General features: G+C 39.1%; 1 protein-coding gene across 1 annotated transcript in view; it reads right to left on the bottom strand.

Annotated features, from left to right (window-relative positions):
- Positions 1–13,637, bottom strand: part of LOC133380669 (uncharacterized) — a 167,624-nt gene that overhangs the window by 99,787 nt on the left and 54,200 nt on the right. Inside the window, exons 13-16 of the mRNA XM_061618400.1 lie at positions 13,326–13,488; positions 9,319–9,393; positions 6,432–6,584; positions 3,010–3,115 (exon numbers count right to left, since the gene is read on the bottom strand). Coding sequence (XP_061474384.1) covers positions 3,010–3,115; positions 6,432–6,584; positions 9,319–9,393; positions 13,326–13,488 — 497 coding nt within the window. The remainder of the gene's footprint in view (positions 1–3,009; positions 3,116–6,431; positions 6,585–9,318; positions 9,394–13,325; positions 13,489–13,637) is intronic.

Here is a 13,637-nt window from a genome sequence, read left to right as displayed (position 1 = left end):
AAGCCACCTTCATCACACCCAAGGGTTTGTACCAATTCACCTTCAAAGCCTTTGGCTTACATGGAGCAGCAGCTACCTTTCAGTGGCTCATGGACAAGGTATTACCACCTGTCCTTGATTGTGCAGCTGCCTACATTGATGATATCATTATCTAGTTTGTCTTGGGAGGATCACCTAATGCATTTGGTAGCTCTGAGGAAGGCTGACTTGACTGCCAATGCATCCAAGTGTCACAATGCCTGTTTCTCTGTCCAGTATTTGGGCTTCATTATCAGACAAGGACAAATTTGCCCAGTCCCTGAGAAAGTAGACACTCTATTGCACTGGCAATGCCCACAAACCAAGATACAAGTACATCAGTTCCTTGGACTGGCCAGTTACTATAGGTGGTTTATCACTTCTTTTGCTACTCTGGCTGTCCCCCTCACAGATATGGTGAAGAAGAACCAACCCCAGGTGGTTCAGTGGTCTCCAGAGGCCCAGCACACTTTGTGGGTCCTTACAGATAGTCTCTGCCAAGCCCCTGTCCTTCAGAATCCAGATTTAGTCTGACCTTCTCCTGTTCATACCAACACGTCCAATGTGGGTTTGGGAGCAGTCCTGTCCCAGGGTGATGAAGATGCTGAACACCCTATCTTATACCTAAGCAGCAAGCGAACCCCAAGGGAGCAGAAATACTCCATCATAGAACAGGAGGCCTTGGTAGTAAAATGTGCTGTCACTACCCTGCAGCACTGTATCTGAGGAGTCCCATTCAAGTTAGTAACAGACCATGCACCTCTCCAGTTGCTGTCTCAAATGAAAGATACAGATCCACACCTTACTTGGGGATACCTGGCTTCATTCATTTGTGGTTGTATATCACCATAAGGTTCACCATGTTAATGCTGAATTTTTTTTCTTGTGAAGCCTGGGGGAAGGTAGTGAGAGTCTGCAGCAAGGGCTAAAGCCTCAACTAAGTGAAACTTACTGCACTCCTGATGGGTAGTGGTGGTGGTAATTAGGACACATGGTTCAGTGAAATCCACCATGGAACCCATGGATCAAGGGGCCTTCAATGTGCCCTCCCCCAGGAGGGGTTCACAATATTCAAATACAGAAGTACAACGAGGCTGACCACACAATCCTATTCAAGTTTATTCAGATATTCAATGGGGCTAACTCTCAGGTAAGTGGGTATAGGACTACAGCCTTATTTAAAGGAAGCCCTGGTGGCTGCAAAGAAGGAAAAAAGTGATAGTTCAGCCCGGTTTTGGATGAAGGAAAATTTCTGCCATGAAAAAAATCAGTTGAAATAATGTTTTGGATTAGAACTACATACATTCATTTATGTACAGTGTTCTCACCCCGGCTCTATAAATATTGACCCAGTGTCCAGATTGCAATCTGAAGATGTGTAGACAAGATGAGGTGGACAAGATATGTGAAGCAGTGAGGTTTCCCACATGTTTGCTGGACCTACGTCTATCATGGGCTGCTTAGATCTACCAGAGCAGTGCTAAGGATTTGAAATCACAGTGATTTACAATGTCTTGAAAGAAGGTGACGTCCTGGCTCCTTTTAAGGAAGCAGTGGTGAAACTCCTTTTCAAGAGGCTGTTGCTTGTGTCATCTCATGTAAATACCTACCACCTGGTATCGTATTTTTTCAGGCAAGATTGTTGTAGTGATTGGCCAACTCCAGGTTTATGTGGATGAAAGTGATTATTTGCATCCACGCAAAACTGATTTCCAGCTTAGATATTGGACTGAAACTGCCCTGGTCACCCTGGTGGATGATCTGGGCCAAAAGAGTATGGCCCTGCTGATTCTCCTGGATCTCTCACAGGCTTTTGATATCATTGTGTTTCTTCTTTGTTCTTGGCTTACTGTTTGCTTGAGACAAACAAAAAACGAGCACTGGTTTGCACGTAACATGAAGTCAGTGCAGTGGTTTGTTTTGTCTCCATAATGGGAGGAGCAGGGTAGGAATGATTTTAGCAGTGTTCACCAGCATGCTGCTTGCTTGCTATAAGCCATAGTTTATTTCAGAAAATGGCTTACCATAGCATGCAGACCAAGCCACTGAATCACCACCCGGGCAACACATTTTAATTTAAGTAGTTGCCCATCTACAAAATAATTAATTTGGAATCCTATGAATACTTCCCTGTAAGTCCCATTGAAATCAGTGAGGCTTACTTCACTCAAATATAGAATCAGGTTTCACTGTCTGGGTTTTTTCCTTTTCAATAAGTGTCTGATGTCAATATGTAGCTATCATGCCAAAACTAACTTCTATGAAATCCCAATGTCTCAAGCGGGAAAGATTTAAACATGTGCTTAATTCTCCCTTCACTTGCAAGTGTTTACCTTTGGCTAAATCATGCCCCTACACTTTGTTGTTGTTATGTGCCTTCAAGTCAATTATGACTTACGCTGACCCTATGAATCAGCGACCTCCAAGAGCATCTGTCATGAACCACCCTGTTCAGATCTTGTAAGTTCAGGTCTGTGGCTTCCTTTATGGAATCAATCCATCTTTTGTTTGGCCTTCCTCTTTTTCTACTCCCTTCTGTTTTTCCCAGCATTATTGTCTTTTATAGTGAATCATGTCTTCTCATGCGTCCAAAGTATGATAACCTCAGTTTCATCATTTTAGCTTCTAGTGATAGTTCTGGTTTAATTTGTTCTAACACCCAATTATTTGTCTTTTTGGTGGTCCATGGTATCCGCAAAGCTCTCCTCCAACACCACATTTCAAATGAGTTGATTTTCCTCTTACCCACTTTTTTCACTGTCCACCCTAGACTTTAGACCAGGATAATCTGAGCAAAATTGACAATGTTTTAACTTTTATTTTGTTTGCTGATTTACTGTGTAACCTGTGCGTGTCTATTTAGAAGTATATGTACGACTGTATCACTAAAGTGCTAGAATCCCCATAAAAGACATTAGCAATTTTACTCCAATAAAGCTGTTTTACCTCTTTCTATTTGTATGTACTATTATTTTTAAAAAATGATCTTACCATGATTTTTCACATCTTTCTCAGAAAATGCTATTCTGTTGTCGTCTTCTAGAATTTTTAAAACATCAACAGTTCCAGATGTCAGGCCAATGAATAGTGAACTGTTCTGAAACATGCATATAATTTTAGTTTGGTACATGTAAACTATGTGTTTATTGCTCTAGTTAATAAAGAAAAGAATGTGGTTCAGATTGCTACCCCATTATCAAACATTTCACCTTCCTTCAACCCAATCCTTCCTCCTTCACCATTTCTGCAATGCCTATATTTATTATTTATTTATTACTAGTATTTATTAGTCGCTTTTTTCCAACAATAGAACTCAAAGCGACTTACGCTTATAAGAAAAGGTTTTATTTATTTTAAAATAAAAATTTCTTCCACAAAGCAGCTTAAATAAAAAGCAACTTTACCTGACAAGAAAATTGTAAAAATATAAAATCTAGTCCAACTAAACAATAAACCAGCATGGAAATATAATAAAGCATAATTCAGATCAAAACAGTATTAAAATAAAAATCTACAATAATTAAAAACTAGAGAAATTTCAGAAGAAAATCACCCTGTCCTTTATAGATTACAGCAAAGCCTTTGACTGTGTAGATTATGAAAAACCACAGAATGCTTTAAAAGAAATGGGGGTGCCACAGCATCTGATTGTCCTGATGTGCAACCTCTACTCTGGACAAGAGGCTACTGTAAGGACAGAATATGGAGAAACTGATTGGTTCCCAATTGGAAAGGGTGTGAGACAGGGGTGTATTTTATCACCCTATTTGTGTAATCTATACACAGAACATATCATATGGAAAGTGGGATTTGACCAAGATGAAGGAGGTGTGAAAACTGGAGGGACAAATATCAATAATTAGATGTGCAGATGATACCATACTACTAGCAGAAACCAGTAATGCTTTGAAACGAATGCTGATGAAAGTTCAAGAGGAAAGCACAAAAGCAAGACTATAGCTGAACATCAAAAAGACTAAAGTAATGACAACAGAAGATTTATGTAACTTTAAAGTTGACGATGAGGACATTGAACTTGTCAAGGATTATCAATACCTTGGCACAGTCATTAACCAAAATGGAGACAACAGTCAAGAAATCAGAAGAAGGCTAGGACTGGGGAGGGCAGCTGTGAGAGAACTAGAAAAGGTCCTCAAATGCAAAGATGTATCACTGAACACCAAAGTCAGGATCATTCACACCATGGTATTCCCAATCTCTATGTAGGGATGTGAAAGTTGGACAGTGAAAAAAGTCTTTCCTCTTCTCCCAGGCATTTCAGCATGTGTTTTTAAATTGTTCCTAAATTTTTTAAATTGTTTTATGTGTTTTAAATTTTGTATATTTGTTTTTAATGTTTTTAATTGCTGTAAACCGCCCAGAGAGGTTCAGCTATGGGGTAGTATATAAATGTAATAAATAAATAAATCCTTATGTACAGGCGTTAATTTCTTTGGTCTAGTTCATTTCGGCATTGGTCACACTCCTAAGTCTGCCCCTTTATGGTGTTTGGTCTAGAACAGTACTTTGCTTTTCCCACACTTTTCCAGAAGAGTGCAAAAATGTATATCTGACTTTTTGAACCAGTGCATGCCGGTTTGCTGTGTTTTCAATGAAGTCTATTGGCCTTTGTTTGCATAATATCTCAAAATAGTTTTTAAGTGGAAACGTGATTCATTAAACATTTGATTTTATGTTTGCATGCAAAACAGTAGCTTTAAAAAAAAGCAATGTGATATAGCTATAGAAACCAGAAGGAGGAAGTACTCTGGTTCAGTACTGGAAGCAGGAATGAAGTGTAAAAGGGAGGAGGAAGCATGGACAGAGGGTGAGATCTAACTTTATCCGTCCATAATACGAAATTGAGGAAGGACATCCTCACTACAGAGGTTAGAGTGGTTAATAATCAGGACAGAAAAAATAACTGGTTTATAGCAGGGTAGGGGAAGTGTGGATTTAACTAGAAGAGCAAAATGGCAGGGAACATCATATGGATGCCGGCAAATTAATGGACACACAAGGGGGTTAGATCACAGATTAAAAGGCAGTATGGATGGATCCTAAGGCTCTTTGATCCATCAGATCCTTCTGTTAAAGGAGCAGGGATCGAGGTGATTCCCTCCCCCCCCCAGTGCCCCTCTACATCTGCTCTGGAGGATTGGGGAACCCTTTGGAACAAAGTAGGAGGTGCATGGAGGGGCTGCAGTGGGAATTGCCAAAGATCACCTCAGTCTCTGTTCCACTGAAACAAGTATCTGATGGATCAAAGAGCCATCTCTCAGTGAAGCAACACATATTAGATACAAACCAATGATTGCCAAATAAATTATGAAGATGACATGATTAGCTCTCTTACAGATTTCAAAATGCATGACAATTTCTGGGAAAGTAGCCACATATGTAAACTCTAGTTATGTTACATTTTTAGATATGAAAGCAACTTGCAAGAGCATGCTCATGACTTAGAAGTCTCTACAGGAGAAAAGAACCTTCTATCACTGGAGGGACACCAACTGGTTACAACCCAGTGTGTCAAGGTTTTTTTCTACAAATTGTTTGTGCTTACAGAATTGTCTGTAAGGATCACTTCTGTAACGTCACAAGAAATGAGATTATATTGTCATTAATCACAATGATTTGGTTTTACAAAATACTTTTCACATTTTGTAGTACACTATAGGAGTGAAAATTCACATGACACTCTGTCCTACAGGATTAGTTCAAGGATTTATCCATAGACATCCAACAACATATAAGACCCATACAAGATGGTTTAGAACAGGTTTTTCAGAGGTTCAGAGCCACATTCTTTAATGCTCAACTTTCTGGGGGCCACGTGCTGATGGTGGGCAGAGCCAGAGGCATAAATAAGGAGGCCAACAGATGTGAGTGACTCTTACTTTTGTATACTAGGGTACATTCCAGCCATACAAACAAAGAGGTTTTTACAAACACACCTCTCCATCCAGACAAGCATTATCACAATTCAAGGACACATTCCAGCCATGCCAAAGTACCTGAGGAGGGTGTGGTGCAGGACTGAGGGGTGTGGCTGGGGAAGTATCCCAAGGGCCAGATGGCTTAGATGGCTGTATTTGGCCTGCAGGCTAGAGATTCCCTTCCCCTCCTTTAGAGGGAGTGTATAAAGAAACCCTGTAACAGCCAGTTAGATCATAAGCTGTGTACACACTTAAAGCACATTTTCCACCCCAACCCCAACAAGAATCCTGGGAACTGTTGCTTGTTAAGAGTGCTGAGAATTGTGGCTCTGTGAGGGGTAAGCTAACAGTTCCCAAGATTCTTCGGAGAAAAATGTGTTTTAAATGTATGGTGTGTACATAGCCAATATACAGTAATTATAGCATTTCTGGGACATATTCTTACACTATTAGTCAATTGTTCTCATTACTCACAAGCCTTGTAAAAACAATGGTATCATTTGATGCATTAACTTGAGAGACTAGCTGCAGACCAGGTAAGTTTCTGAAGTGTACCAATTTGCATTTGGGTCTCTGGCACATGATTACTAGTTGCTGATGGGCCACATCATGTCTTAAATGGATTACCTAAATCAATTGATAATTGAATGGATAAAATAATGAATTAAACACCAGATCAACAGGTCATGGAGAGCAAATTTTCATATAGTCTTTGGAAAATTGTTAATACTGTTTCAGATTAATTTTAATGAGATATGGGGTTTTCTGAATAATCTCTCAAGGAGCTTGTTTCCCAACTCTGTGACTCTGGTTGTTAAAAAAAAAAAGACTTCTAGATATGGGCCAAACCAGTTGGACAAGGTTAGCCTACCAGATTTCCCCTTGCTGGGAGGACTGGTACTGATGGGTCTGAATAACTGGCCTTTCCATAACTAAGGAAATAGCTAGATAATTCTTATGGAAAGGACCATTTTTTTCTTCTCACAGATTTGCCCTGCACGAGATTTTGTTATTAAGTTGCTTGTGAAGAAAATGCAGGTTTAGCTGATTGGGGTGGAAGAAGAGAGACACAGAGAGCTGAGTTGTTTTTTGCAAGAATCCTGTGGCACTGATCTTGAAATCTGATAGGCAGAAGTGAATTTAAGACATCTGTTGGACTTAAGAGAATCCTCATCTCTGCTCAACCTGGGTATATTTATAAATAAATCAACTATCATAAGCAAGTCTCTAGTGACCTCATTCCAAGGACCTGTGGACATGCCAAATGGAAATTCTCACCATCTGGAAAATTAGGGCATGCACAACAATATCATAATGCAAATATGAAACTGAGAAATGTAACAATTGTCATAACTGTGAGGCAATGTAACAACACATCACATGTAAGGGGAACAACTGATGGTGTCTGAAATATTTATGATTATCATCATCAGACCACATTACATACTGTAATTATTTAAGCACATTACGAACTAGATATGCAGAACTCTTATACTTTTATTAGAAAAAATAATTTCGTAACAAAAACCGGCTCTATTTCTATTCTCAAATTAATTAAAGAACATTCCAGCAAGGGGAGTATACATTCTACATTCACATATACAATATCTGAGCAAAGGAAGCTATAGAAGTATAGAATGAATGCATCTCGTGAGGTGAGTGCTGATCTCAGGCAGCAAGGCTGGGTGTGGTGCAAGATAATACTCAGGCTGGATACAAGGCAAGGGCCAGGCTATGGAAGGACAGAGCTCTAATACTGCTTCAACAAGCATCAAACTGAGATTGAGCCTTATACAGCAGCAGCAGCAGCCTTATTGCCAGCCCCGGCCTCACTGGAAGATGGCTTTTCAGTTAAAGGACCCCAGCCTATTCCAACAGTCTCCTATACTGACAGAGCAGGTCTCACTGGGGGCTCTGTGATGGAGTCATCTGAACCCATGGATGGCAATGCTATATCCTCAGGCACAAGCACCAATGTTTCATCTGGTGGGCATGCTTCTGGAGCTAGTCCTGCTTGTCATTACCCTTTCTACTTCCTCACCCTCATCCCCTGAAGATGATGAATTTGACTCCAGTATAATGACAGCATCCTTCTGTGTATCATACATTCTTTGTATATCATCTGATTTGATCTATCATAGGGAATTCCATCAAATCTTAAGAGTTTAGAATATTGCCTTAAGAGTCCAGGTTCCCCCCCCCTCTTCAAAGGCAATCTATGGAAATATGTACTCACCAACCACTCTTTATTTCTAGAACCTCCCATGAAGTTTTCACCACTTTTTTTTCTGAATTCCAGAAAACTCTGTTACGGGAAAAACTCTCCCTTATTTCACCTAGATTTTGACTAATACCTCCAACACCTTCCCCCCTTTCTCCCAAAAGAGATGATTAACAAATAATTGTTAATTGCAGATCTTGGGGGGTTTAAATGTTTAAGCTTTTAATTTCTAATTTCTAATTTTTAGGATTCTGATTATGTTTATATGGAATGTACTTGTGTTTGGTTGCAAGTCGCCCAGAGTGGCAGATTAACCTCTGCCAGATGGGCATCTAACAAATCTCATAAATAAATAAATAATGCAATGTAAACATTTCAATCTCCACTGGAAGGAATGAAGGAACTATGGAATAAAAATTCCTAGGCCTCAAACTTTGGTTAAGACTTTACAAGTACAAAGGGGGTGATAGGAAGAATGACACTGAAACATGCTGGAAGATATGTCACAGAACATTCTGAGAGAAACTGCTGATAGCTCGACCTTCTAACTACAAGTAGATAAACGTGTGTGTGTAGCACTGATGAAAGCAGTTTTCTGTGTGCCTTTGAAAAATCCCTATAATAATGTGCTGAAAACTGAATGGGAAAGAGAGAACTTTTGAACTTATGCCTGTCTGAATTATTCTCCAAGCAATTGCTTGTCTTGCTTTTTTAAAAATAAAGTACCTCTAGCAAATCTTACTGATACAAACACAATGCGAAGCTCTCTTTTCTTCCACAGAACGAACCTCTTGTATATAGTGGAGTTCCATGTACTGTACATATCAAAGCTTTAGGCATATAAGGAAGCACTGGATTGTGGCAATTTAATGCAGGTGATGTTTCTCAATCTTTAAATATATACTACACAGAGAACCATAGCAGTTCAAGACAATACATGTAGGACAATTATTGTGGTAGCCTTTATGGACCAATTCATGTAACCAGCCAAAACTTTAATTTTCACATGATAATTATCGAAATCCTGACAGTTTCCCAAAATAAGCTATTTAAAAATAAAGCTTATATTAAAATTAAAACATACATTTTGATATACTACTAAAGGAAAGATTAGAAAAATCTAAATTAAAGTGTACTTACTGGATCTTTATAGGCTGTCATCTCATAATATACCAAATTCTGAATTGATGTATGGAGAAACAGAATTCGTCCATCCTTTAAAAAGGAAATACAGGAATACCCTGCATTAATGTACGCAATGGGTCCAGAGTGAGTACGTAAACCGAAAATGTACTTAAAGTGAAGCACTACCTTTTTTCACTTATCGATGCATATACTGCACTGCAATTGTCATATACGGGCATAACTGATGTAAATACACATTTATAACTAAAATAAACACAGTAGGCCTTCAAGTTTGTAGTTGGAAACTCATTGGGCGGTGGCATCATGCCGTTAAGTGTCCGTTCTTGCGAAGCAAGCGTACGTAAACAGGGGAATGGTGCTACTGTAAATATGTCTGTACTCGCAAGTGTCCGTAAAGTGAAGGTCCGTATAGTGGGGTATTCCTGTATCATTTTATTCAATGACATGAAAAATCTGACACACATGCACATATTATATCCATCCATCCACACACAAACACAGCTTTTCTCCAGACCTGCCGTATTATTAGGGCTACTGCATTAAATATCCTGCCTCATATCTTAAGTCAAGGGTGGAAACCTCCCCCAACCCGTATGGGCCATTTTGACAGGTGGGTGGGACCACCATAATGGCAAGTTAAGTATTTTTCTTTGCCTAGATGTTTTGAAATGAAGCAAAAGAGGAGGGCTTTTCAAACATCACCCATCAAATAACTATTAGTGCCTGCAAAGCCCTGTGCCTCTGCAAGCACCAAAAATCAGCTGATCGGTGGCACCTGGAAACTCTTTTTTTCATGGATTCAAATAAAAGGCAAAGGCACAGGGCTTTGCAGGCACCACTGATCAGCAGACGGCCGGTGCCTGCAAGCATCACTTTCAGTAAGGACCTATGTCTTTACGTGTCCCACACCTGACATCATATGTGATGTCAGGCATAGGGCAGGTGGGCATGGTTTGGGGAAAATGGCTCATGGGCTGGAGGTTCCCCACCTCTATTGATAACTGATTTTATGTTATCTGGTAAGTGGTGCTTAAATCAGGGTCCTAATGTATGGAGTGCACCTATGGATAAAGTCATTTCTTAACACATGGAGACCCCAGGAGATGGTTTCCATGAAACTTGAATAATTTTCAGGCTGGGGCCCCGGAAAGGAGAAAGATGGGTGAATTAGTGGCCTCCTGTTCTGAGCAAGGACTGATGTACTGAAATCTGTATACACCTATACATATACAGAAAAAAAGGACAGAAAATAATCCCATTGAACCCCATGCTAATCCCGTCCCCCAGACACAGCTGCACATACAAACGTGTGGGGGAGGGCACTGTGTGAATTACGTTCTTATATTCTTTTTCCATTATCAATGTGCCATTAATTTCTAAATCTTCTAAGTTTAATATCTGGTAGATTTTTAGAGCACAGTAACAGGTTGCCTAGAAGATAATTCTAATTATTGTACTCCTGTATACTATCTTTGTTTTTCTTCTAACTGTTCGATGTTCAGATTTTAATTGTTAGATGTGCAAAATTTCAAGGTCCACAAGTAATGCTACAAGTTGTACAAAGTTTGTATGCTCTACTGCAAATGCTATAGCATTCAGATTTCAGTGTCAGAAATGTGTGAAATTATTCTTTCACATATAAGTTAAAGTTGCCAACACATGCTTCTATAGACAAATAGCTAGACTATGTTTTGTGTAGAAGTTTGGTTTTCATGTGGAGGTATAGTATCAGCATACAACTAATTTTAGTTTTTGGGATGCTGAATACAGCTGAATGCTTCTTATTGGATTTTTACTTACTGGCTTTTTTCTGTGACCAATTTTTTAAAAACTGCTTTCATAACTTACTACGACAAATTATTCTTTTTGCTCAGAATACTAAAAGATCAAATATGATTATTAATGTTTATTTGGCATGAAAGAATGAACTTACAAGCTGTACAAGCTGTAAAACAGATTCCACATCAAAAATAAAATACCAAACTAATACAAGCTCATCCCCATCCATTAAAAACAGTTTCAAGTAACCCAATTAAAGGCTGAATTTTACTGTCCCAAATGTATAATTAAAATGTATAATGTATAATTAAAAATAGATAACTTAGTGTGAGGATCAGCAGTGGAGGGAGGACTCAAAACCTGGACTTTCTAAGAGCTGATCTGAGCCCTTGGAATCACATCTCCTTTGGTGAGCTTAGTGAACATCCAAGGTGTAAGAAATTTTATTGGCTCTTTTTCTCCCTCCAGTTTTCTCCATCATGTGATGTGGTTCTCACCCCATTCTTGTCATTATATCCACTCATTCAAAGTACAGCAAGCCATGAATGGGTGTGCAATTTACTAAACACTACTCATCCTTCATGCTCTCACCTGTTCCTCTTCTTCTTGACCCTGCAAACCTCTGCTCAGCTTCCCCAGTCCTATTGCCCTTCATACCCTGCTGTATCAGACCAAAGGACAATTTAGTCCAGCATTCTGTTTCCCACAGTGGCCAACCATGTTGATTCTGACCCTGTTCAAGCTCTTAATCTGGAGTCCTAGTTTTGTCTTCTTGATTTAAAAACTTTGGCTCACCTCCCTTCACCAGAAAGGGCTATTCCAATACAGGGAGATAAGTTTCTATTGCAGAAAATTGGCCATCTAGTCTAGTATTATCTACTGTGATTGGCAGTGGTTACTCAAATCTTTGGGGAAGGGCCGTAGCTCAGTGGCAGAGCATCTGCCTTGCATGCAGAAGGTTGAACTGCTGCCAGTCAATATAGACAATACTGAGGCAGATGGACCAATGATCTGATTAAGTATAAGGCAGCTTCCTATGTTCCTCAAGCAGATATCTTTTCAAGTCTGCCTTTAGTGTTTTTGTTTGCCACCCTGGGCTCCCACTGGGAGGAAGGGCAGGATATAACAACAACAACATAATGGAAGGGACTACAGCTCAGTGGCCAAAACACACACTTTTAATGAAGAAAACCCCAAGTTCAGTTCCTAGCATCCACCATGTAAATAATCTAGAAAAGGACCTGCGGTAACAGATTCTTGAAAAGGCCTCCGTCTAAGACCTTGGAAAGCCACTGCCTATCAAAATAGACAGTATTGAGATGGATGGACCAATAATATAAGGGTGCTTTATATCAAATGCATAATCTACTTATTTGAAGATTTTAATTTGCATTTGGATGTTATCTTAATAAGCTTCCTGGGCGTCTTTGCAACCACTTCTTGTTTCTAAAAGCACACCCTCTTTTTATACACCTCTGACCTCAGATAGTTCCTCAAGGAAGAAGATGGGAAAATCCCAAAAGTAGGCCACTGCATAAAATGCAGTGTTGCTGCCCTGGGCTCCTGCTGGGAGGAAGGGCAGGATACAAATCAAATAATATTTATTTATTTATTTATTTATTTATATCCCACCCTTCCTCCCAGCAGGAGCCTAGGGGGGCAAACAAAAGCACTAAAACCACTTTAAAACATCATAAAAACAGACTTTAAAATACATTAAAACAAAGCAACTTCAAAAACATTTTTTAAAAAGCTTTGAAAAATGTCAATGTACTGCCCTCAAGTCGATTCCGACTTATGGCAACCCTATGAATAGGGTTTTTATGAGGTTGAGAGGCAGTGACTGGCCCAAGGTCACCCAGTGAGCTTCATGGCTATGTGGGGATTCGAATCCTGGTCTCCCAGGACGTAGTCCAACACCTTAACCACTACATCTTAAAAAAAAGTTTAAAAACATATTGTTTTAAAAACAGTTTAAAAACATATTAAAAAGCAATAAATAAATAAAATAGCTAACACGTTCTGTATGAGTGCACTCTAGTTTCATTAGCACTACACTGGTCCATAATAAACTGACTAAGCATATAGACAATCTGGACTAACCTTAAGTTCAGTATTCGTATTTCCAATACTGTGAAACACAGAAATGAATACACAATAACCTACAATGGTAAGTAGAAATCTATTTGATTAAATTAATTATATGCATGTCTGTTTTTTACCTGCATACCAAGAACCAGAAATTCCTGATTATCTGCAAACACCACTCCTTCATCTATTAAGTAGCACAACGGTGAGGACAAGCTGCAGAGGCATTCACATCTTGTTGAAGTCCTAAAATTTCTTTTTCGAGTATGTTGAAAATATTCAATCTTCTGAACACAACTAGGAAAACAAATTGAAGCAACTTCGAGGAATTGTGCATATATTGGATGCAAGCCAACAAACATGAGCACAAGTAACCACATGAAGGAATTTTGGCCAGTTTTGTTTTAAATTTAACTGAAATAGAGAAACTTATAGAATTAACAATA

The sequence above is a fragment of the Rhineura floridana genome, chromosome 3, assembly GCF_030035675.1.
Source record: "Rhineura floridana isolate rRhiFlo1 chromosome 3, rRhiFlo1.hap2, whole genome shotgun sequence".
In the NCBI taxonomy this organism is placed as follows: Eukaryota; Metazoa; Chordata; class Lepidosauria; order Squamata; family Rhineuridae; genus Rhineura; species Rhineura floridana.
The sequence above is the reverse complement of the archived record's forward strand: the minus strand, read 5'-3'. Positions and strand labels throughout refer to the sequence as shown.